The sequence below is a fragment of the Drosophila yakuba genome, chromosome 3L, assembly GCF_016746365.2.
Source record: "Drosophila yakuba strain Tai18E2 chromosome 3L, Prin_Dyak_Tai18E2_2.1, whole genome shotgun sequence".
NCBI lineage: Eukaryota > Metazoa > Arthropoda > Insecta > Diptera > Drosophilidae > Drosophila > Drosophila yakuba.
The window spans coordinates 16,131,444-16,158,311 of NC_052529.2; the positions used below are offsets into that span (position 1 = coordinate 16,131,444).

At 41.7% G+C, this 26,868-nt stretch overlaps 1 protein-coding gene across 2 annotated transcripts in view; it reads left to right on the forward strand.

The window, feature by feature from the left end:
* LOC6534261 (ecdysone-induced protein 75B, isoforms C/D) overlaps window positions 1–26,868 on the forward strand; it is a 104,927-nt gene that overhangs the window by 28,795 nt on the left and 49,264 nt on the right. Inside the window, exon 1 of one of the 2 annotated variants that reach the window (XM_015195046.3) lies at window positions 25,674–26,712. The exons of the other annotated variant lie outside the window; for it this stretch is intronic. Coding sequence (XP_015050532.1) covers window positions 25,995–26,712 — 718 coding nt within the window. The 5' untranslated portion in view covers window positions 25,674–25,994. Of the gene's footprint in view, window positions 1–25,673; window positions 26,713–26,868 lie in introns of those variants that run through there. 2 annotated transcript variants of the gene reach the window in all.

Here is a 26,868-nt window from a genome sequence, read left to right on the forward strand (position 1 = left end):
TTTGTAAATAGTTCACCTTTTGTTAATAATTTGTTATTTTAACAAGTTTTTGTATTCTGGAGCTATTCCCATTATCTCAAATTCCAAAGCATGAACGCGTTGAGTGAGGCAGCCTATTCCATGAGCGCCAATCAAACTGAAGCCGAAAGCAGCGCAAAAAGCCGAACGAATCCGACAGTGACCGAAAGTAAAAGCACACTAGCAATATCAGCAATGTCTGTTGCTGTCGTTGATGTTGGAAAATCTAGGCCAGGGACTCGTGCGGTCGTTGAACTTGGCCAAAAGTGGGGGCACATTGCGCCGAGGGGAGAGGGGGAACCGGGAGCCATGAAAGTGAATTTCGCTTTCAATTGATAGCGCTCATAAAAAGCACAAAGATTGCGGGCTGGCACTTAGTTTTGAAGCTCCTAAATGTTGCTTATTTCATTTGCAACTAACTGGTGCAAGTGAATGGCTTCGGTGTCTTAGACAGACACATGCACGTGCCACAAGTATCACAAGTATTTGGGCCATTTGTTGACATTTTGTGGCATTTATTCTGCTGAATTTATATATTTTCCGCTCTTTTTTTTCGGCTCTGTCGGTTGCCAGTTAGAGATTTATGACTGACAATATTAGGTTTTTGCGTTTGAACAAATCGCTTGGGTGACAATTTTTTTGTGAACAAATGGGATTGTCTTGTGACTTCTGATATTTGTATGGTGCTTTGTAAATGCGATGGAAGCAAACTAAAGTTTTATGCAGCTTTTTGAGAATACTTATTTGATTTATTTAAACTAACAACATTTAAGCATAATATATATTTATATGTATATTTTACAAGTTGATCAGTTCAAACTAGGGCAATAGCCTTCCTTTAATCTTACAAAGTTATTCTTTGATTATTAAAGTCTAGGCTTTTCCGTGCTTGAAATAAGATTTTAGCGCTCTTTATTCATTTATTTTTTGCAATGTGTCTAAGTTTTACTGCAGATTAGATAAGCGTGCCGACAGTTGCCGGCGTAGTAAAAGTTTATTTGGCCTCTTTTTGCAACTGCCTCTCCGCTCTCCAAACTATTTCAAATGATTCCAAACGCTGGGATAATTGAATTTCCTTTATGAGTTAGTTCCCTATACGTACGCTAATCAATTAATGTGTGGAAAACCCATTGGCATTTCCCATCTGCTCCCACCGCTTTCCCCAATACTTGCTCTCTCATTTCCTCCACGCTTCGCTCCGATTTCTCGCCTATCGCACTCCCTCTCTATTTTTCGGTCTGGGGTTCTAGGCATTGTGGCTTTGGCCTTGGAACTGCCATGGCGTTCATTGACCTGCCTCAGCTCGGGTTTGTTTTTTCATTGCTGCCCCTATCTGTAACTATGTTTTGTGTGTGTGTGCGTGCCTGTGTGTGTGTGAGTGTGATTGTGGTGCGCGTGTGTGCTTAGTTCTGTTATCGCTACCGCCGATGTACGCGGCGATATGATGCCAGCCATATGACCTAATAAATTTCTGCTGTTGTGCTTTATTTTTCACTCAGCCAACATTTGCGTTTGCGTTTGCTGGGGGGATCACACAGATGGCGAGGGGTTGGGGGTGTCAAGGGCGCCAGGCGGGTCCAATTTCAGTTTTGGGGCACGATTCTATAGGTTTTGATATGAGTTCGTTTGTAAACACTGCGTATACTTGATGGTAATTTCATATAATTGTATAATTCTCGCTAATTGTTTAAGTAATTAATACAATTGATTTTATAACAACTTCTGTTCCATATCCTTTCAAGGTGCATATGGTAGTTTGCTGAGAAATCACATTTGCTTGTCAGCCGCAGCAGACAGAAGAACATTTGATGCTGACAGCATGAGAGAGTGGGATAAAAACTCGTATTACTCATACGCAACGTGGACACCACTAAGAGAGAGAGAGAGAGAGAGAGAGAGAGGGAGAGGGAGTGTATGTACCTCAGTTTTCGCTCTCGGGCCGCAGTTTTGTGGGGTAAATGCATCGGTCGCATTGGGCCTATGTCCGGCCTTCAATTTGGCCCGGTTCTTGCGCCCAGTTGGGGCACCACCGCAGCGTTGCTGCTGCCACCGTTGCACCTTGATCCGCTCCTGTTCGCGCTGCATTCGCGGCTGCTGTGCTCCCATTGTGCCAGTGTACGAATGCCCCTGAATGAAAATTTGCTTAACTGTTTTCATCGCTGGCCAAGAGTGAGCGGATGGCTTAAAAGTTTTCAGCTTGCCGCTGCGAAGGCTAAACGTGTTGGGAAATGCTTGATTTATGAGGCGGTTGCATTGAAGATCAAAGATTAATTGGATGGGATAAGTTTTAGCATAAGTAAATGAACTTCGGGTGCTCGCTGTATCTTATATATATATATATATATATATATATATATATATATATCAAAGATTAATTGTATGGAATAAGTTTTAAGTAAAGGTACTATATCCTGACTGTCCTTTGAAAACAGCCTTTAAATTACGTCTTAATAGAGGATTATTAAAATAATAATTTATAAATCGACAAGACTTGATTTTGAGCTACTTAAGTCTCTAAATATATAAACAGCCCTTGAAACTATTTTCAATTACTTATCAAATATTTATTTTACTTTCAGGTAAGTCAACTGCGATCGATCAATCACGCTTCTAATTCCTCGGCTCACGCCGCTCATGTAAGTTGTAACAAATTAGCTAGGCGATACTGAGTCCCAGCTCACAATATCAAACGCTCGATCGAGTCGAGTCGAGTCGAATGTCATCGGAGGTTCTTCACCTGTCCCCAGTGTTTCTAGTGGGCCACAACCTTGCCACCGCTGAAACTGAGTCAAATAACTCATAAAAATAAATGTGCGCGGCTGCGGAATACGGTGCCATGTCCGATGTACATTCGAGCCTCAGTCCCACACGATTTGCATTTTACATTTTGCATTTTGCAATTGAATCGAGAGAGAGGCCAGCGCTGCGCTCTATGCAATAAATAAATTCAACATAATTTTTCTTAATGTCGTTTGTGCCACCCCCCCAACCCCCCTTTCGCTTTGTCCGAGCTGCGCAGCGAGTTGAATGCACCAGCAGCATTGTGAAGCAATAGCCTCGATCTAAATTTACACACAGATACACACGCACACTCGGGCAGCAAACTGCAGCTACGGATTTTGTCATAGATGCGCGACTGTGTGTGTGTGTGTGTGTGTGTTGAACTTGCACTCAATTTGTGTGTCGCTCACACACACACTCACAAGCGGGAAAAGCTTAGAGCGTAAAGCTTTTTTGGCTATGGCGAACGGAAATGGCAGCAAAAGAGCGAGCTAGAGCTATGCAGCTATCTCTTTCTCACACCTAGAACTGAAGGATTAAAGCAAGCAGATCCCTTGATCCAAATTCACTATAACCTTATACTATTTATTTTATTTTAAAATAAAATCAATACATTATTTTAATATAAAATTATTTTCAAAACAATATTTGCTAGACTGCGATCAACTCTATCAACAGATATTGTCAAATATTGCAAAACTCCAATTTTTGTTTTCGAAAATATTTAAAATATGACTTAACTATCAATATGCTATTAATAAATATTTTAAAAACAATTTCAATACCAAATATTGCTAAATTAAAAAGATCTATTAATATCTTTTTTAACATTAAATCAGAATGTTAACTTAATTTGAGTAACATATTATTTTTAAAAAAATATTTAATTTGTTGGCATAAAACAAGACAATTAGCGAATCAGACAAATAAAATCAATGGCTAAATCCAATTAAAAATTTACAATTCCTCAATACGCCCAAATCATAATCCATAAATACTTTTAATTATTACAAGCCAAACTCAGCTAACAAAAGCCAACCGCCCACACAGGCTGAACGTAGTTTTTCAATAGAATCTCAAATGTAGCAGACAAAAAAGTCGCACAAATACACAGAGAGTACTTTTAGAGGTTACTGCGAAGCGGGTCAGTTCAGTTCATTCGCCCTGTCTAACAATTAGGTGGCAAAAGGGGATGGTGTGGGGGCTGCGGGGTGTTTCGGTGGGCCAGAGAGGGGGGTGCAACCTTGCAGTGCATTTTCATAGAGCCGCTCGCTATCGCGTCGTGAGGTTGTGAGTGTAGAGCGCCATATTGCCAAGCAAACTGCACGTGACCTCGTTGCATGTGGCGACTGTTACCCCCCTCTCTCTGCCTCTCTCAGTCCCTCTCCCGCCATGTGCATATTATATATATTTTTTTGTTCGCCCAGCATAGCGCACAAATTGAAGTCGACAAACGTTCATGAACTCAATTTCGGTTTTCCTTCAAATCTGCAGTGACGTCAAAGAGCAACTGTAAATATTTTTTCTCGAGCTTTTTGCTCTACGGGCTGTAGTAAGCCAGCTAAAGCTGAAGTCATTATTTTTCTGCTAATCAAACAAACTTATTTATTTTTGAAAATCCAAGTCATTTTGTATAGTAAAACGAATTTATACTTGAACTCAACTGAACTAGATGGTTAGCAGGCGGCGCCATCTGGCGGTTGTTGGCGGATACTTATCTTCTTCAGAAAGCTTCGAGTTGCTGATACCGTCCGCTTGGGGCGCCAGCACTGATTTCAAAAAAGCTTTATGAAATGTTCGTTAATTAGATTTTGAAAATTAATGCAGTTTAACTAAAAATAAATTGTTTGGTATAAAAAAAAAAACAGAATATAAAACAATAATAAAGTAAAGTAATCTTTCTTTGTCATATTGTATCAAATTTTATGACCACATTTGATTTTATTTATAAGCTACAATAGTTTAAGCTGAATATGTAATTAATATTTACTTCTTGTATTTGTACCAATATAATTTTTTTAGAATATTGATTTGATTAAGGTTCCTTTTGTTTTTTTAACATTAGCAATCTCTTTTATATATGCTAGACTTTTCTATTCAATTGCGTGGCGATCCGTCAAAGTGATCTCAAATTCTAATTGCCTTGATCGAAGGCGATGCATAAACCCTTTATTTGGATTGGATGTTTTTAATTTTTTTTAGGGTTGGATGGGAACTTTATGCGCATTGCAAATTCCGTTTGGGCCCTTACACTTAAGTGATTCTCAATGCGATACGCTCTACCTTTGGCTCTCCTTCCACCCTTCTCTTTTCTCCTTCCGCCCTCTTTTTCCCCCCGCCGAATATCTCTGTTCTTCGTGTGGCAGCTTTTCTCCTTTGGCTTCTTTCAAGGTTGTTCGGACATTGACATTTTTATTATTTGGTGAGTTCTCTTCTTATGCCAAAAAAGTTTGGTTTTCGGTTTTGCACTGTCTTCCTCTTGTTCGTTTTTTGGTGCGTATTCTTCTCCCTATGCTTTTTCTTGTGGTTCTTTGTGTGTGTGTTTTTATTTTTTTTTTTATAATTTCTTTTTATTTTGCTAATGTTGCCCGCATAAAATTCGAGTTGATCCAAAGCGGTTTGCTCAGTGCTCTTTCATTTCTCCTTAGTTTTTTTCCGAGCTTCCTACAAACCAACAAAATGGCGCCCAACGTGACACGAGCCACGTATGTAACTCCCCCAAAACCCAAAACCCCCTACCCGGTTTCTAGGGCACTATTTTGTTGGTTACCTATACATACAACATATCTGTGCAGGGCATTTTAGCATTTTGGACACGTTCGCCCCTTAGCCCTTGACTTTGAAATCGAGCTGGGTTGGGTTCTGCTTGCGTTTTGGGTTTTGGGTTTAGAGTTCTCAGTTTCGCGCTAGGTAATAACTCGTAGATATTTCGGGCCGACTTCCTCCTTCTTTTGTGCTGAAGTTCAAGTTCGTTCTACGCATTTTAAATGCTGCCTGCGTTCGCGCCGTGTATAATCATTTAAATTCTCGGATTTAATTTTTTTTTATTCGTTTGCGCCCCTGAGGCAATTGTAATTGACACTTGAATATGCCAAACGCACAGCTGAGCGTGAAAGAGGGGTGTTGGAGCCGCTTTTGGCCCCTTGGCAACTGAGCCATGACATGGCCAAAGCCAAGCACTAAGCAAAAGTTACTTGAACTCGCCTAATTGCGCGAATTACGATTGTCTAACTTCGACCAAAACCGAGCCTCAAATGTGACTCTGCGAAAATTCTCATAATTTTTAATAGGCTTTTGCCAGTTTGGCAGTTTGGAACCTTTTAACTCCAAAAGCGGTTGGCCAAATGACATCACCAGTCATCAGTTCAGACTCTCCTAATCATATTAATCATGGCAAAGCACACGCACTCGCATAATTAGCAATAAACCATCTAACAACTATCATTAGAACTGAGAGCCTAACAAATTCTAAAACGAGATTCGCCAGCATTTTGCCTAAATTTTGAGAGGAACTTTGATACAAAAGTGGATTTTGAGCCCATACTTTTGTAGAACTTATGTATTGTACTGTGTTTTCTTAGTATCTACACACTTCCCTAAGAATAATGTTAAAATTGGAAATGAGATAATATCTTGAATAACTCTCATACTTTGTATAGAAAAATTAAAGAAAATAGAAAATCTTTTAGAAAATATTACAAATCACCTAAACACCAAAGAGCTCAAAAACTAGACCAAAGAATGACTACAGAATGCACTTGAAAACGTACTTTCCCATCTCACTTTCCTCAAAAACCAAAACAAACAATCCCAGTGAAATGCCAATGCCCATTAACCCATTTCACTTGACCAAGACGCTGGCCAAATAAAGAAAGCAGGCCATGGCCACGTTATGTAACCGAATGAAAGGCGAAGAAAGTAGCAAAGAGAAAGAACGAGAGAGCACAACCGAAGAAAGCAATAGCTGGGGAAAGAAAGCAAAGAGGAAGTGAGTTCTTACTGCGATCCCAACTTTTGATTTCAGCATCACCAAAGAAGAACCCATGATGTATTTGGTTTGTTGCTTAGTTTTCAAGTGTTACTTCTAATTTTTCGGAGAGCAGAGATGCTATCAGTAATGGCATAAAGTAACCAAACTGAAAAAAGAAAAAGTCGTTGAACAACTTTCCGTTTTTTTTTTGTGCCAGTATACATTATAATTATAATTCGAATTGGAATTGAAAAAGAATGCGAAAGAGATCGTGATAGGAAATGATTCCAGCCACCATTTAAATCTGACCTTCCCAGCGAGTTTTGACCCTTCTCGATGCCAAATTATTGTGTGGCCTTTGCCTCCACTCTTCGATCATCGACAGAAGTTTTGTTTGAACAAGTTTCCAGCAGATTATTTCGTTAATTAACGAGAGTCGAAACTGGTTCTTCGCGCATAAGATCATCAGAGATCATTTCGGGCCTCAAACAAATCATATCGTTTTAACACCCGCACAAGTTTCCAATCGTTTCAAACTATTTCCTATACTCAAGTGATCGTAATACCCTTTTGGGGGCATATCAGCTGGGGCACAATGCTTATAAAGGATACAAAGAACATGGAAAGGATAAATACGAATTTAGTTCAACAAAAGGAAAGTTGTACAAAGAAAAGGAATTGTAAAGAAAACAATAAGGTCGTAGATATTTGTTTGAATTGAATATTATTTTTATTAAAACAACAGGAATTTTTATTGGTTTTCGGTTTTTATTTAGAAATATCTATTATATAATTTATCTTATTCTATTATACGATTTTTTTTAAAGTGGTAAAGGTTCGTAGATACATTCTATATCTTATATCTTATTTTGGGATGTGGGGCTTGCGTTTCTCACCTTCCTTCCTTCTTTCCATTTGATCCCCTCTTGGATTCTCTGTCTCCCTTTCCATCTCCATCTCGCTTCCTGAGAGCAGCTCATTCGAAAATCGTTCTAGTTTCATTAAACCGCAAAGAGAGCGATCGAGAGAGATGGTTACGCTGCGTGTGTTAGTGAGAGAGAGAGATCATTTGGTAATTGTATTGGTGTTCGGGTGCTGCCCGCACTTCGTGTTTCGTTTCGTGTTTTTCGTTTCGTTCCATTTTATTTTATTTTATTTCGCTTCGTTGCCCATTGTGCGTGTGCGTAGCAAGTTTACTGACCTTGAACTTCGAAATAATTTTCTGTGTATGTACACCGAAAATGAGACCATCACGCACACACGCATACATATGCACCGAAACAAAAAAAAAACCCCGCACACGCATTTTAAAATAGAGAGCTAAATGTCTTTTTTTTTTTTGGCCTGCCCGAAACAATTGTTGTGCGCGCACTTAAAAGCAGAACTTTGTCCGTCTGAATATTTTCAATGTTTTTCTAGTGGAGTGAACTCGGCGAACGCACAAACGCAATTTGTATCTGAGAGGCTAAAAATAAGGAATTGTATCTCATGGCCACGCGATTAGCCGTTTGCCCCCGCAGCGCCATCTGTCGGCGTCCATTCGATTTAGCCTTGGATGCTGGCGATTTTTCCTCCTGTCGAAATTATGTCCACTTATTCCATTATGTCCATATTTATTTTCTATCTAATATATACCAAGTTTTTACATAAAAGATAAAAGGTATTTAGTTCAGCAGATATAACTCATAACCCACTTTAAAATCTTATAAATTCGACAATTATATTTTTAAGTGAAATATAAATTTAAATTTCAGTACTATAAACTTTTTACGACTTATCCACCTAGCACATGGTACAAAACACTACCCGATATTAGCGCATATCCAAACGATTATGTTTATCTATTTCGTTCACGTGTATTTCAATGATAAGATAAGGCTAGTTATATTTAACCTGTTGGAAATTAGACATATGTACATTTGTAAATATATTCATACACGGATATATGTATGTACTATGTACATACACAGCTGGGCTCGCTGAACTCTGGCAAGGGCTTTTTGCGCACTTGGCTATATTTGTTGCCCCTGGAGCGGTCATATACCTATACCTATTCCGAATCAGAAGTAACATACATACATACATACCAAAAAACGCGGAAATGATCCAAAACCAGGAGTGGGGTTAGCCCTTGGAATGGGTTTGATAACAGCGTGTTTTTTCATTACCCTCACATTGTACTATTCGATAATTGTTGGCTAATAAATCTCCTCCGTTTCCTTTCATTTCAGGTGAGTGACACAAACCCCGAAACTAAGTGCTACCCTTTAGTGGCAAGTCGAGGAGCTCACTTGGTATGCCAACGCATCCGAATCCAAATCCAAACTCGAATCCGAGGAGTGGTCGGTGGAATCATTAATTTCGTGTGCCACAGGTGCCTGTGGGCCAGGTACCGTTCTATTCTGATTGGAAGTATCTGGGATGTGTGCGAGCCTGTTTTCTAAGTGCGCTAGGTTATGGTTTCCCAGTTCGAAGAGGCAGGGTTTTGAGGCAGGTAGAAGACGGTAGGCGTAGCCCTCAAAAGGTTCTACTCAGTGGGCTTGGTTGATGAATGAACTGTCAGTCGATAGCCTTGCCGCAATTTACCCCGCTTTCCACGTTTATAATTTTATTGGTACCTGTTGTGGGTTTGGAACGAGTCCCATTGCTTCATGACATTTTACAGAGTTTGTGGTTGAATTTCGTTTGAAATTGAGTTGGGGCACCACTTTGGGAGTATGAACTACAAATGGAATTATTTGTAGATATTAGCATAATTCTTCAGCGTGATATTTTGTTTATAAAGAGCTCTGCAACACCAAAACATTTCATTCCCTGTTAAGTTAAGAACCAAAAAGAAAAAAATGCAAAACGTAGATAAAAAAAGGCGAACTGAAGAAAAACAAGCATTATGGGGGAAAAGGTAAAAATTATATGACCAAGTGACTTGGAATTGGACTCGGACTCCGAACTGCTGGCGGTCGATGCCACGAATCTAGGTTATTACGCCGAAAATAATTAAAAATACAATAAACCCCGGACAGCGAGAAAAGAACGAAAACGGGGCGGAACGAAAGAGACTCCCTGAAATTTCGTAAATCATGCAAAATTGTTACAAAAGACGTTCTTCCCTTCTCGCCCTTCCCCGTAACTTTTTGGCCAACTCTTTGCGTTGAGCGCTCCTTCGTTTCTTTGTCTTGGCCAAATTATTCATACCTCTTACACGTGTTTCAAGTTCATTGCCAAATTTCGGCACGACCACAAGCGTCCAGAAAGAGACGGCCACAATGTGAGGTATAGGAGGTATAGAGTGGGATGCATAGCACTTGGTAGAGACTTTTCTGTTGGCGGTTTCTTTTCAGCCCGGTTTTCGCTTTTCTGGTTTGGCTTATGAGCTGAGTTGGCCAAAAGCATTTTCTGCTGCTCCCTGAAACTGAGTGACTGACTGACCGAGCTAGCAAACTGCTGATCTGGCAAGAAGATATCCATATATGTATGCTTTTCAACATCAGTTGGTTTATGTAGATTTGGCAGTCTAAGAAGTGATCGCAGCTCCAAGCCAAAAGCGATTGGGTTAGGCAATAATACTTGTAAGTCGAATACTCAGACACAAGAATCAAGATCAAGCCAAAAAGTAAAATCAAATTAAGCTAAATTTGCTGTACTTAATACTATATGGGTATTAGAAAAGGTGGAAATGCAACAGTCGCTTCTATACACATAGCATATAAACATATTCCAAATATTTTAAATATTTTAAATTATAAAAAGCAAATAGTGCCAGCAGTTGAGTAAGCATTGAATAGTTTCTGTCGTTGCTATGAAAGTAATTTATATATAAACATGTATCACTATAAATTGACTTTGAATTTCTCCCACACTTTCCACCCAAGACTTGCAACTTCCTTTCTCCTGCCAACCTTTTACAACCGCCTGTGGCGATCTCCTTTTTCCATATTTGACTATTTAAAGGCTTGTCTGGTTGCAAAAAACACACAGAATCCCACGCCACCAGTGACGCATATTACTTATTCCCCTTCCAAGCATTTTGTTTGTTTGTTTGTTTGTCCCACCAACGTCATCGTCACTGCCCACTGAATCCGGCATTCACTTTGGAGATCCCCCCTGAGATCCCCACCAGATGGCCACCTCCACTTGGCAAAAGCCACTCGATCTGCGATCTGCGATCGGCGACTTGCGATCTGCAGCCTCGCTGCGATCATTGCACTTTGCGTCGTCTGCGGTCGTCGTGTTGCAAATTGTGTGTTGACTGCGAAAGAACCAGTTTCACTGCAGTGGCGAACTCGCCAAACTGGAAACGATCGCGCGCAGCGTCGACTTCGTGTTGCAAGTTGCAGCGCAGCGGATCGGCATCGTCTGTCTTTCTCCGGTCGGTCAATGGTTCTCTGGTTCATTGCCATTGCGCTGGGGGTAACTAACCCAGCAACGAGGCATACCACCACACCATACCCATACACCGTATACCATACAATATCGTCGAAATGACAACACGACGAGCGACAACAAGTTTTGCAGCGTCATTTTGCCAACAACGTTGTCGTTGTCGCTGTCGTTGTTGTTAACTGAAGCAAGGACGTTGTCTTCGGTGAAAATGTATGGGTGTTGTGAAAATGTACGTACATATGTACGTATGTATGGCTCTTATAAATCTACGTACACTGATGGGCCATTCACTCGCACATTCGCCCATGTGCGAAAAGAAAATCAAATAAAATGAGATGACTAAACGATAGATAAATACTCTGCGGCTCAAGTTTGCAGCTGAAGTTGTTCGAGTTGTTGTTATAGCCTATCCTCTTGGTTCGTTGACTTACAAATGGCTGTCCGTCCCATCAAGTTGTTGTTGTTGTTGTTGTTATAGTTGTTGTTGTTTTGACTGTGGCTTCTGAGTTGTTGATTGCAGTTAGCTGTTTGTGTTTTTGTTCGACGCAGAGAAAACACAGTTTGAGCCGCAGGGGAAATTTTGAAAATTGGAAAAGCAGAGAGGAAAATCCAAATTGGATGGCTTTTGATTCAGTTGTTTATTATTTTATATATGCTAATATACTGGATGGACTAGCAATTTTCACAAGGATTTTAATGTTGCGTGAAATGGAAATTTATGGTTGAAAAGCATTTGTTTTTTTTCGAGTAAGAAATGAAACGCTAGAAATGATATGACTCTTTTGGAGAAAAGAATCTTTAATCTTTCACTTTAGCTACTTTCATAATCCTATGCAAACATATTGCACTTCAATCTAAAGATACACATACTCATCGCCGCAGTCACTTTCCACAAACAATGTCAACAACCTGACTTCCCATTGTGACTCACTCGAGATCGGGATTGGGATCGGGATTGGGATCGGTTCGTGAACTTCTCCAGACATTAACTGTGTCGATCGATTCATTTTGTCCCTTCACGTTGTCAGTGAACTCTCTAACTCCACACATTTCATAAGATTATCTCCAGAAACCAAAATGCGAAATTCAATCGGCGTGGGGCTGGGATATTAATCAGAGCAAAATATCCCACCGCAATCGTAATAATTATCGCATTGGCTTACATTCGTTCTCGATTCGCAATTGTGAACCGTCACGATTGTACAATCAGCAATAAATACATACATTAGCCACTACTAAATGTCTGAATTTGTATCGCATTCGTCAGCAGTTCAACTGCCGCCAACTGGCGAATGAAGTGCCATGAGTTACCCAAGAGGCAATTGACCCGGGTTGGGGAAAATATACAATCACAATCCTGATGACATTCACCCCGTTTACGAATGAATCCGCAACATGTGCAAAGCAGGCGAAAGAGCGCAGTGCTGAAAGGCAAACAACAATCGCCGAGTGCAACTCGAAAACAAACAGAGAAAGTGCAGGGGCGGCGATTTCTGAGGGGGGATATTTTGAGTGCAGCTGGAGGAGTTTACACCCCAATATACTACCAAGATATACAAGTGTTTTAGAGACCCCTTTAACTGATTCTACACAAGATCTCTTTGCCAAACAACTGATTCTACATAATTATTATAGAACCCCTTTTAACAAACGACTTTCTACACAAGTATTATACCGATCCCTTTGCCAAACAACTGATTCTACATAGTTATTATAGATCCCCTTTGCCAAACGACTGATTCTACAAACTGATTCTGCCAGAAGACTGCAGTTCGCCAACTCTTTCGGCTTATCTGGCGTATTCGTCACTTTTTCTGCTGTGACGTTTTGCAACACAAATTGTGTCGCTTGCTTAAACGCTTTCCGTGTTGTTCTGAATGCAAAACGCGAGAAAAATAAAGCGAAAAAGATACAAAAATAAGAGCCCCAAAAAAGAAACAAAAGATACTTTTGAACTTGTTGCGCTGCCTTTGGAGCAGCTCATTGTTATTGCGCGTTTTTCGCGCTGATGATAATGATACATAAAGCATATAAAGGAAGCAATATTTTGGGAGTTAGCTGGTGCTTTTTGTTTGTTTGTTACTCCTGGCCCCGTTTGCTTTTCGAAGCAGAAGCTTCTTTTTCTGGGGAGGGGCACACACGCACATTTAATTGGGTTGCCAAAAGCGGCGTACCGGCGATAAGATCCAAATTGCATCCGCTTGTATATTTTGTAAAGAAACTGCAGCTGTCCCTTCAAAGCCCAAGAAGAAGCCTCCCATTAATTTGAAAGAATTACAAGTGAATGGTTAAAAAGGGTCTCTTAACTACTTAGAACTTATTTCAATCTGAAACCGAGTTTTCGCACTGAAATGGCATGCATTTTGTTGGATTAATTAGATTATTGGTTGGTTTTCTGATTTTAAAGGACTATATAATACCATAATATATAAGTAAGAATACTTTTGCAATTGAGTTACAGACTTGGCTGTTCCGCTATATTAATTCGCCACTTTGAATCGAACACCCTGGCATAATTTGCAGGTAAACTATGGTCTTAATTGGCCACCTAAGGCAAAAGTTGCCCTCTTAGTATTTTGCGCAGTTCTTTAAGCCTCTCTAGCTAAATACCGTTAATGGACAATTTCTTTTCGCGCTTCCCTTTTCTGGCCAAGTTTTGTTTACGAAAAAATCGAGTGTGGAACGAAAACGCAGTCAACAGTCAGAAGAGTCAACATCAACAGGCGTAGTAATTCCGAAATGCCGAAGACAGCGGCCGTCAAAACAACAATAAAAGAATAGACCATTACATAAGCCCCATTCCCAAACTATTCCCAAAAAAAAAATAAGGAGGAAAAAAAAGTAGAAAGTCATTAGGTAAGCAAAGTGCCGCGAAAAGAGAAACAGAAACCGGAAAAAAGAAAGAACGAAAGAACGAAAAAAATCAAAAGTTGTAAACAAATATGAGCGTAAAGGAAAACGAAAAACGGGACGTTACGGGACGGGAGTTGATGTAAAAGGGGTACTGCACCCCGCCCCTCTTCCCGTCCCCTCAGCCCACCAGTCATCAGTCTTCTGAATTCTTCTGGATTCTTCTGGCCGACAGTGAACTTGTCCCAAATAAACAAAATTCCAAACGGTCCAAACTCGGTGGTGGGGCAACCATGTTTGCTCCTCTCTCTACCCACCGTTCTCCCCCTTCTCCCCCCCCCCCTCTGTATCGGCCTTTCTCCGCTCCCCCGTCTTCGTATTGCGTAGTTCTCATTTCTTTGTTATTCACCTTGTTTTCTTTCTACGCCAAAAAGGTGTCGATGTCAATGGGAATGGATTAAAAGTGAGGGGCTTGGGGGGGTTTTCGGCTTTTGGGGGTTTATGCTACTGTCATATGATTTTTCCTAGAATCTGGCAGTTCAACAAGTTCTTTGACCAGATTGAGTCACTTGACCACAGAACGCTCATAATGTGAAGTGGCTAATAAAATATCACGCGCATTAAGTGATCGTGAAAATGTTGGAAAAAGGCACAAACTTCATAGTACAAATTCTTCTAGAGCTTGTTAAAAAAAGATTAAAAGTCTAAAAGACTTAAAAGTCTAGCTAACATATGTATGTATATGGAATTTTAAGATATCTTTTAAAATAATTAATCCAAGATCTTAAAGTCTCATTTAAATCTATTCCATTTATGCAAAGCAACCTTTACCATTTACAACTATTTACTATTTACTTCAATTGATTAAACTATCAAATTGTTGGTCACTATGCCAATTAGACATTATTAATCTCACATCCTTGTTTGATTTCTGCCTTTACCAAATTTTTATACATTTAATTTATAAAAGACTGCAGATCTCGCCTTCATTTCCACACCCACTTGGCAACCACCCACTTGGCATTCCGTCCATTTCCTCTCCCTTTTAGGATGCCAGCCAGCTCCACTTTTTCCAGCTGCCCACAAGTCAGTCAACCCATCAATCCTGTCCAGCGTTAGCCGACTTTCACTGCCACCCACGGCATTTGAATGACCTCCAAAAGAAGAAAAACGCAAGAGAGTGCCGTAGATTTTCCTGGGCCCCCACATGAATTTCCAGTCAATGCACTCGGTACATAAAGTTAATAAACTATAAATTACTATCAAAAAACCATCGAAGAAAATGCCGAAAAAAACTTTCACAAAAAAATGCAACTAAGCCAATTTTGCGCCGCTGTTCGTGCAACACGTGGAAAATGCATCTCTCCCCCCTTTTCCCAATTTCCCAGTTTCAACTTCGACTCCGAGCAGCATTTTCACTTTGTTTGGGTTGCTGTGGGTTAAAGTCCTGCCATCGAGGTGTCAGTCAACTTTCGTGGCAGTCGTTGCATGCTGCATGTTGCTAGTTGCTAGTTGCTAGTCGCCCGTTGCAAGTTGCAAGTTCCCAGTTCCAATTTGCTGCTGTGTATCACTAGCATAGTTGCCCACCAAACTCACTCGAATGCTCCAATGAGTTTTAGTGCACTGTAAACAAAACAAAAGTCGTTTTGAGTTTAAGTAAAACAAGTAAATGGAAAATAGCTAAAGTGTGTATTACATTCGTGTGCACTAACTATGCACTTCATATGAGCTAAGCAATTTGCATGGCTTAAATTGATTGAATATAATTTTCTCGCAGTGCAGCGCAGTGGGAGAGGGGCATGGTAAATCGCAGTGAGAGGGGAAGGGAGTGCAGCGACCTGCGATCGTCGACCGAGTCAACAACACTCACCGCATACTGAATCATGGATGGGAATTGCCAAAGGGGGTGCAGGTGGGGCGTTTGTGGACGGGGGTTTCTCTTTGACTTGGCAACGTCATCAGCTGACGTCTACCCCCTACCCCCTATCCCCTTACCCCCCTTGCGACCCCTTCCCCCAGCAAATTGCAGTTGCATACCAGTTTTTTCGCGCTATTTTGCATGCGATCGCTGGCTGCAAAGGGGAAACCGACTCGTGGAAAAAGGGGGCAGGTGGAGGGGGGTGCATGTGGTAGAAAGCGCCAATGCACTGGCATAGTATAACGAACTCTCTGAACAATCTCGACACTGGTCGTCGGGGTGTTTGACTTCTGTGCCTGGCACCGCACCGCCGATCGAAAGTCCAGGGGGAGGTGGGGCGTCGGGGAATGCGACCTGGGCACTAAGCAGGTAATTGGGGGAAGATCACTCAGTGGAGCGTTCAGTTGGTGGATAGAAGATATCTTTGGTTCAAGTGCTCGAATATAACTGGGTTCCCTGAAGAGATCACCTTTAATTTGCAATTCAAACAAATAAATATAAGCAACACCTAAAGCTATTAAAAATCACGATTGATTTTAGTTTCTAAAACAGGTACACTCTTCTGAGTGTAAATATAAATACTAGTTATATTGCCCAGATTGGTTGTATCGTATTTAGCAAACCGGATGAAGCGTCAAGGTTTCCAGAGCATTCTTCTGGCTAAGCGATGAGCAGAATTCTACATTCTATGCGAATTCTTCGCACTGCCGATCTAAACCCACTGCCTCACTAATCGCCTGCCGATCAACTTGTCACCCTTCCTTCTTCTCCAGCGATCAGCGAACCCCCTGAACTGCCTTGACTTCTCGTGATAATCATAATGGTCGGAGTTCCAAACACTCGACCTCAAAAGCCCCAAGGGTCTCTCGACCTCTCGCCTCTTCCTGCTTGGCCATAATCTAATCAGAAACCAGAAGCGCTAGGCTATCGATTTGCCACCTGATTCTATCCACAGCTCCACTTGGTTATACCTTTCAGGCGTGTTCTATGACCGCCAGATAGTACATTAAACTCCACTTCCTTGTGTTTGCGAGGGAAGGGGAAGGGGGCACTGGCGCTCATCGCATCGCATCGCATCGCATTCATAAATTATCAGTCAGCAGGCGCAGAAAAAAAAAAAAAAAAAAAAAGCGATACGAAAAAATTATGCTAAACACGTTTGAGGCGTATGTGCTGGTGCTCAAACAGGTTTCAAATTCCCCGACAAACCCCGAACCGCAGACCAATTTCGGGTCTTATGCGTACTCTCTACGTCCAGGAACCCAGTTTCTTATTATACTCGTATACCTGTATATTCTTTTTGTCTCACTAATTATTATGCTAAGGCCAAAAAGCGCAGAGAGACAGCCAAAAAGGGTTGCGAATTTCCGAAAGAAACGAGAAGTGAGAATTGAGAAATGAGAAGTAAGAAGTGGGAAGACGCGGCGGCGAAGAACGCACAATTCTACAGAAGACAAGCGAAGTCTTCGGTTAATGGAGGTCATTCACTTTCGCACGAATTGTTTCTCCACTGGAGTCAAGTCCAAGTCCAAGTTTCATCTTACCCGCCATATATCGCATAATCTTATTACGTTCCCAAATATACATCGGTTTATATATATACATTCTGTGCCTGTGCCTGACTTTTGATTTTCGTTGTTCTCGAGTTTGTTTTCTTTTCTTTTCGTATTTTTTTTTTATTTTTTTGTGTGGGTATGTTATTTTTATGGCTTTTCTGCACTTATTACCGACTGAGATATCAATCTGTGTGCGCTGTTTTTATGCCACGGTCTGCGGCAGCTGCCAGCCTATTGACCAAAAAGTGGTTTGATCAAATAATGTGGTCTGATCGGTTTCCTTTCGGCTCGATTCGATTTGGTCAAGTGGCGAAGGCTTAGCGCCCAAAGAAAAAAGATTCGTTACAGAGAAAGGAAAGAGACTGAAAGGGTTTCTAAGTCGAGAACTTTCTGTCTGGGTTCTGAAGTTCTCATCTAAAACTGGACAAATCATATGGGGTTTAAGGAACATAGTATAAATGTAAAGTCTTATTTCACCACATAACATGATAACATGATTCATATCCTATATAAAACTCTTATGAAATGAGTTGAACTACTTAAGGTTTCTTTTTTTATGTTATTAATAATTTACTTTGCTTGCCATATGTTTCCTACCTTTAGGCAGTATATAAAAGGCTAAACCACCATTTTTGCTTTGCAGTCGTTCATAAATCATCGCTTAATATGAAATTCTGCGCCATATTTGAACCCTCTGGTGGGCCATTAGGCATCTGTGTATCTCTGCTGCCAAGTGTCCAAGTATCTATTCCAATCAACTACCGTTCGAATCTATCTGTATATCGAATGCAAAGCCATAATTCAAGGCCTGTGCAAGTGCTTATTACCAGCGAGCCGACCAAGTGCAAATTGCCAATTAAACATCAGTAGTGGAAAATGCGAATAGATGGCAGAGAGATAGAGGTTGATTGGGAAAAGAAAAGAGAGATAGCCGGGGTTAAGGTTTTGTTTCTCTGGCATAATCGTAGAAAGCACGTGCGGCAATTACCAATTTTCGCAAAACATGGCCAAAAGTGCATTCAACTTGGCCAACTGTGCGCATGCGTGGCGCGCGTTAGAGTGAGAGGCCACGAGACAAGTCAATAAACTGCGCAGCTTATCAGACAAACTAAGCACGATCGGTGGAGGGGGGAGGGAGGAGGGGAGTGGCGCAGAACTAAAACTGCAGCTGCGGGGTGCGAAAGCGGAGCTGTTGGCCTGGCTATTTTCCCACCAAAACAGGGCTTGAAGCTATAAAACGATATAAGATCTAAGCTTACGAAACCTTAAAAATAAACGAAATATATGCAAAATATACATAAGATCTGAAAAATATAAAATATTTATTATGATTGATATTATTATGATATCATCAAATAAGCGCTCTAAACTCTACTACTTTATGTATGCCAATTGCAAAGATTGAAATAACCATATATCATTTTGTGCGCCATTAGACGCCTTAATCAAATAATTTGTAATAATATGAATAATATTCGAAAGTGCAACTCCACAGTTTGGCGGCATTACTGGAGTGCGAGTAACCCTCAATAACAGTTACAAAACTGTAAGCAGTCGTAAAGCCATTCCCCCGCCCACCCCGCTGCACTTTTCAGTTGGGTGTGTGCGTGCGTATCTGTGTGTGGAGTCAATGCACGCAACTAGGCATAGATACCAATGCGACTACGACTGCAACTGCAACTGCGAATGCGAAAGCCACGGCGACCAGAGAAGAATGTGCAAGAAGAAAAAAATTGCACACAAGACGTACGGTCGGCAAGGAGATAGGGGATGGGGAGTGCGAGAGGCGGTGGGGAGGGGAAAAGTGCATTGCACTGCCCGAAGGGTTAAAGACCCTCAATGAGCGATCCGCTGCGAGTGGAAAAATCCGAAGATCCACACTCACACACACACAACGGCGGCGAAAATCTGTGCAGCGGGAAAGCAAAAGTGCAGCCTCCCCAGAGGAGAGAAGAAAAACAATGCCAACCGAAACGAACCTACATCAACATCGCTGGAAAGTGGCTGGCATGGGGACAACCGGGGGGAATGGGGGGCATGGGGAGCACCGGGGAGGGGATCGTGGCAATCTCAGCCTCGGTGCAGTGGCTTTGAACTTCACACAGATTCAGCTCTCTCTTTCGCTCGCCGCACGCTCTATCTCTTTCCATGGCTCTCTTTTTCTACGCCAACGTCTGTTGTACCTGTACCTATGGGGTAGTATGGTTTTGCCTTTGCCTTGTACCTTTTAAGGTAGAACATTGAGATGGTGCACTGGATGATACAAATATGTATATTCTTTTTTAAATTGCAAATGTTTAATTCAAGTTTGTTTAGACATAGGAACTACTTTCATACAAATCCAACTTATACTGTTATAAGACAGGCTATAAATAAAATTCTATTCCACTCAAATAATTTTAATGATGCAAAATCTATCTAACAACTTTTACCAAGCTGTTGATAAGCATAAAATAAATATTGTGTTTATTTCTATAACTTTTTAGAGGGTACTTCAAACGTCCATGCCTTTGCTCCTCTTTTCCCTGTCTTGCTGGTGGGTCTATGTAACTATCGATGTGGCCTGCTTTGTGTGTGTGTGTGTGTGTGTCGGTTTTATATTTTTTTTCAATGTCGAGTTCACTTTTTAAAGCCGGGCATGAGCGCGTTGCTATTGGGATAGATCATTGAACGTTCAATGCGCCTTGATTGAAGCGAGTCGAGGTTCGAGTTCGAGTTGAGTTGAGTTGAGTGATCATCGCATCGGATGGATCGCTGAAGTGGAGGCGTCTGGCCCAAGGCACTTTTGATTAATTTCCACTGCACCCCGCCCTGCGCCGATAAGGCAACGCGTTTCCTGCCCTTGCATGTCGGCAGGCAATAACAATGGGAAGTGGAAAATGGGGAAAATGGGGAAAAGCTGAGGCCAGGCGAGGCGGCATTAGAAAACCACCGAAAAGAACCGACTCGAATCTCTCACGAAGCAGATAAACCACAAGAAGCAGCAGAAGACGAGGTCTGGAAACGAGTTCAAGTACAATCCCAGAACCAGAAAAGAAACGAGAGGGAGTGGAAAAATGTATACAGGATTTAATGGGGAAATGGAAAATGCTGTGGAGCATCAGGCGGTGGAGCATTTTCTGGAAAATTCCTTGGAGCGGCAACCAGGAAACCCAAAGAGATCAGGCTAAATGGAAAATACGAGTTAGTGCTGGTTGTCATTTCATTTTTATTCGATTTAAGTAAACGCAAATTTTAGATATCTGCCAAGTACATTTTGAATATTATTGAATATAACATTTTCTCCAGTTCTATATACTACAAAGCTTGACCTCTCGACCTTCCCCTCAGCATTCGTGAACTTTTCACAGCGCATGGAAATTTTGCAAGTCTAAACACATATCGTTCCTTTGATATTTTTTGGCACTCGGCTCCAATTGTTTATGCAGCAAACAAAAACTAATAACTATTGCTCGGTTCGTGCAAACAAGAGGAAGTGGCAGTGGAAATGGTGGAAAGCAGTTCAACAAACTGAGACCAGGCCATGGTCAAGATGTGGCTATAATATTTCGAATTTGGCAGTTCCCAACCCGCGATAAAGACACATAGAACACCACACCAGCAAAAATTCTGGGCAAAAATTCTGGGCAAAAATGCTGACGACCTTGGCTAATAAAAAGCGTGGGCAGGGAAAGCATTGCATAGATTATGTAACTGTACCCGAACTATCAGCTGTCGTGGACCTTGAAAACCCTTATCGAATCTTAACCTTTTGCAAAAACTACGAAAATACTGCGAGTCCGGAATAAATAGAAATCAACTGCTGATAAGCACACCTGTTCACCCGCTGCCCCCCCTTGCCACCCACACACTGTTACTTGTTCTATTAGCTATTTTTATCAGGCACAACATGGGCAACATATATGGTTCTGAGTCAATAAGTATTTTTCATACGAAATATACCCTTCTATTATTATTTAAAAAGAATATGTCTTTCTATACATACGCTTAAAATTTAAGCATTAAAACACTTTTTTTAATTTAATTTTTTTAACAATATAAATATACACCATATATGCATGGTACCCTCCTTGCAAAGGGTATTCGGAAAAGTGACGCGGAGGAACAAAGCGCAGAGAAAGAGACGCAGATAGAGAGTGCAAGAGAGACGGACATATAGGAACAGAGATAAGAGCACTCTGGGCCCAGGAATTTGTGCTGCTGACCTTCATTTCGGTTTCGACGCTGATAACAAAGACTCACCGATAAGAGACTAACTGTCACTGCTTCGGCATTAGTGTGTGTGTGAGGGTTTATTATTATTATTATTATTTAAGTTTGCTCGCTGGTTACGTCGATAAGGCGCATGTTGTTCCACTGTACTCGTAATTCTCACACACACGGTCTGATTAGTGACCATTATGGCATAGGCTCTGCCCCAAAAATATTACGTATTGCAGTGTATATCACTTTTACACGTGAACGAGGAACTTAAGGGGGTTGTACTGTACTTACACAGGCTAATGGGAGTTACCTGGTAATCGAAGGGGAAACTGTCTGGGAAATGTTACGTGGAACCCTGCGATAAGATAGCGTATTATTGCACTATATTTGTGAAGAGCCTTGGGAGAAATGTATAATCCTAACCATTAAGTGCAAACTTAAATTATATAAACTTTATTTTACTTTCAACTTTTGTCGTAATTGAGCTACTTAGATACTTTTGCTGTGTACTATCAAATCAGATATTTTTGCCAGTCCAATTTTGCCGCCAATTTCGATCGCGATAGGGTTAGGATCCCTTGTTGCCTCCACTGGGGGCAACCTTCAGAATACATATCATGCATACATTCGGATCGTTCTTGTACCCATCGCCCCTTCGCCATGACATCATGAACGGGCCCAAAAAGTATGCGTAATCAACGACACAATCCTACCAGAACAACAGTGCCGGAAAAAAGAAGCCACGCAAAAAAATTAAATTGCTCGAGTACGAAAAATCACTATGAAAAAATTCGGCAGAGCTGAAGCGAAAAAAAAGGGAAAAAACAACAATACACAGACGGAATACACACATTTTCAATGCGTAAGCCGCAAAATGGTTGGCCTTCAAATTGACCGAGTTCATGAACGCGGACGGACGGACGGACTCACGCACCTTCTCATTGTGCGTTAATTATATAGATACAGATACTCAAACACATAGATAAACCAAAGAGCGATAGACGGATAGACGGTTAGATAGACAGACAGAATGGGGAGTTACGCAATTCGGAACTGGTTTCGGAGTTCTGAAATCTACTTGCCCAAATTGTTAACAACTTATCGGGGAAGTTTCTTTTTTATTTATTTTTTATTTTTTTGTCGTATTTACTTTACCCCCGCAATGGCGAGCTCGAGTTTTTTTTTGGCAAATTAAAGCCAGCGACAAAGTGCACAAGGAAACATTTATAAAAGAGTCGTTCAACTTGATCAGGGGAGCTCGTATCACAGTAGCATGAAAGCCTTCAACCTCTCCGTCAACCGATTAACAGTTGTCAATGATTATCGTGCTCGTAGCACAATAAAATAAGTAAAATAATATAAATTTGATGCCGCACACATTGATCCATTTCTCTGGCATGTGCGTGCGGCCCTCATTCTCAATTTATCGGTCAATTGTACGCCGTACGCCGTTCGCCGGAGAGTTGAAGGCGAGTTTTGCGTCAGGGACACTTCTTTATCGGAGTACTTTGATCCAGCTGTCGTGACTAAGTGACTAAGTAACAGCCAGCCAGGCCTCATATACCATACACCATACTGATAAACGGACTGAAATTCGCAACATAAAACGGGAGAGCGACGAGATACAACTCGGAATGGGGATGGGGGTGGGGATTGATGGGGCGAGATGGGATGGGGAGAAAGCCAATGACATTTCCAAGGAGTTCACTCGCCCCACGATCGCGAGCAGTGATCGCGGGCCAGATCATGACATGGCGAAACTCTCTGGAAATTGGCAGAAAAAATGTAGTCATTAGAAACATGGTCAGGTTGGTGGTTCGAATGATGTATCTCTTAAAAACCCCAGTGCTTCCTCGTTTAAAGATGGAATTTTCCAATACCTGCATCATAACAGATAAACCATGAATCATTGAGAACGTAATATTCAAATAAGAGAGAGGGCCTGTCCCCTTTGCCTTTAGACGAAAATGTAAATTCAGTCAGTCGGGCATTCCCATGATGCTGATAAGAAAATATATATATTCGAGTATATACGTACATATTTCATACAACGCAGACGTACTTCAGAGTCCCTTGAAGACTAATAAAAGAGAATAGCATCTCCCGAATATTGATAATAATACATTTTTTTCGGAGAGTTCACCCTCATTGAACTTGACCCCCACTTGAACCCCTGGCTGGGGATCTGAACTCCTCGGAGGTTCCACTTTCGTTTTGTCTGCTCGTTTATATACTATACTACTTACATATATACCATCGCATCTCCAGACTCGAACTCGCGGATCCGGGGACTTGACTCTTGAGCTGCCTTGGACTGTTGTCATTATTGAAATTGCATTAATAAGGAAGTTCAATGTTTATTTTTGTTTGGGTCTGGCGGCTGAAGGAAAATGTGCTTTTGTTGTTATTATTATGCCGCTCGAGTCTCTGATTACGGAGTCCGGTGGCCGATCAACGATCAACGTCAGCAAACCGATGTGAAAGTGATCGAAGAGCCGAGGGATAAAGGTAATTAGACCCTCGATTCAAGGGTGACGGAGGTGGGTGGTAATCCAAAAAAAGCATGATCCGCATTTGTATCATATACAGTCTATTGAAGTTCTGTGCACCCAGTAGTTCTCAAACAATCTGCTCATTATCAAGATGGCAATTGAAGATAGCTAGAGATCGTCTTAGTATTACTTCCTCCCCTATGTATGTATATATAACTAGTGTTAGATGCATTGTCAATTGCGTTCAATAAACAGGGGTATTAACAGCTAATTTATCCAAAACAATTTCCACATTCCCACAAAAATACCCCCATAAAGAATGAGAAAATAGGAATATCTTTCTGTTTTTGTTTGGAGAAAAACATGTCGTATTCCAAAAAGAAAAACAAAACCCTCCCGCCTGCCGAGGAAAATGTGTTAAATTTTCCCCCGCCGACAAATGTGCCGAAAAGTAGAAAAATTGAAATGAAAATGGAAACAAGGAAAACTCAGTCAAAGATTATTTTTGGAACGGACGAGTGAGATGGCGAGTGTCTAGCCTTGAATGGGTCAAATGTGGGGTGTGTGGTGTGGGTTGGTGGTGTTGGAGCAGGGAGGGAAGGGGCGGGGTTATCGGGGGGCCTCCTAATTCAACCACACGTGGCTCAACGATCCAGGAAATCAATTTAGCATTGACCTAGGCGAAGTTTATTCAGCATTCAGCAGGGTTTATTGCCTTTTGGCCGTGTAAATATTTGATTTACATGTGTTCCGCCCAGTGTCAACGACTGAGTGTCAACGATCCTATGCGCGGATCCGAATTCTTCATTACTGTGAGTGATATAATTTTTAATTGCATGTAATTTCATAAATTTTCACTCCGTCGAAGTTTTATTGAACTCCATCCAAGGGGTTTTTCGGAGCGTGTGCGGGAGGGGTATGGTGAGCGGGTGAGGGGGTGGATTGGACTCTTTTTGGCTCTCCGCTCGAGCGACATGTGTTTCTCTCACAGCTGTTGTTCACCCTCACTGGCTCACACCACTACTATTGTGCGTTTATGCGGGGCCCCATTTCGTGAAATCAGTTCATGGAGTGCTTGATAGTGTCTTTTCTAATCTAATCTATATCTATAATCTATAATCGAAAAGCGAAGAATTTGGCAACAAATTTATGTTAAACTATTATCTAAATAAGAGAGCATAAACATAAGCATAACCATTCAAGAGCACACAGCAAGTTCATGAACTGAGTTCGTGAACTGGTCTGCCCATAATCGCCGTATCTGTGGGATCGCGCGCTCCCGCTCGCACTCGCTGGCTGGATGGCAGCACATGTTTCAAGTGCGAGAGAGAGTGCGACGCGGAGAGCGCCGACGTCGACGCTCGGCTGGCCGAAAAAACTGAACAAGATCCGCCGCGAATGTTGATTTTCCTTTCATTGACTAACTGCCACTCGCAGCGCGCAGATCGTCGGCTCCGCTTGTTCCGTTCCGTTTCGTTTGCCTCGCTTCGTTTCGTTTCGTTTTGATTCGTTTCGTTCGATCTACTTTGAGTCGCGAGTTTTTAGCAGTGTAGTGAGTGCCCTTTGGAAAAGGATAACCCATTAAGTGATTCCAATAGTTTTTAACAGTGTGAATAAAACATGTAAACTTGGCCCAAGTAGAGCTTGAAAAAAGATACAAAGATACAAAGCTTCAATGCGAAGGATAAAATAATATCTTACCAGTGCTTGAAAAACCAAAACTATGCCTAAGGCTGGAAATTTCAATTGAAAAATTTGCCAGAAATATTCCAAAAATATATTGCCCCTGAAAAGTGTTGCCAAAACGCCCCCAAGCAAGCAAAATGTTAATGTCCGCGGACAGTTCGGATAGCGCCAAGACTTCAGTGATCTGCAGCACAGTTAGTGCCAGCATGCTCGCACCACCGGCTCCAGAGCAGCCCAGCACCACAGCACCACCCATATTGGGCGTAACAGGTCGTTCTCACCTGGAAAATGCCCTGAAACTGCCGCCAAACACCAGCGTTTCGGCGTACTATCAGCACAACAGCAAACTGGGCATGGCCCAGAGCTACAGTCCGGAATTCAGGAGCCTGGTAGCACCTGTCACAGATCTGGATACTGTGCCACCCACAGGTGTGACCATGGCCAGTTCTTCGAATTCTCCCAACTCCTCCGTCAAGCTGCCCCACAGCGGCGTGATCTTTGTCAGCAAATCGAGTGCCGTCAGCACCACCGATGGTTCCACTGTAGTGGTGCAGCAGCAGCAGCAGCAGCAACCACAGCAGCAGCAAATGCCCCAGCACTTTGAGTCCCTGCCCCACCACCACCCACAACAGGAACACCAGCAACAGCAGCAGCAGCAGCATCACCTGCAGCACCACCCACATCCGCATGCGATGTATCCGCACGGATATCCGCAGGCCAGTCTGCACCACCCGGGTGGCATTGCGGTGGTGCCGGCGGATTCGCGGCCCCAGACTCCGGAGTACATCAAGTCCTACCCAGTTATGGATACAACTGTGGCTAGTTCGGTGAAGGGGGAACCAGAACTCAACATAGGTGAGTTCTATGAGTTAGTAAAGTTAGGGATTACTGGATGTGTCTCAGGATATCAATTAAAGTTAAAAAGAAATACATTTTAACTCATTTGAATCAGAATCCAATAAGAAACCCGTATCGATCTCGTTAAGTAAAGCACTCTTATGCTTGGCTTCC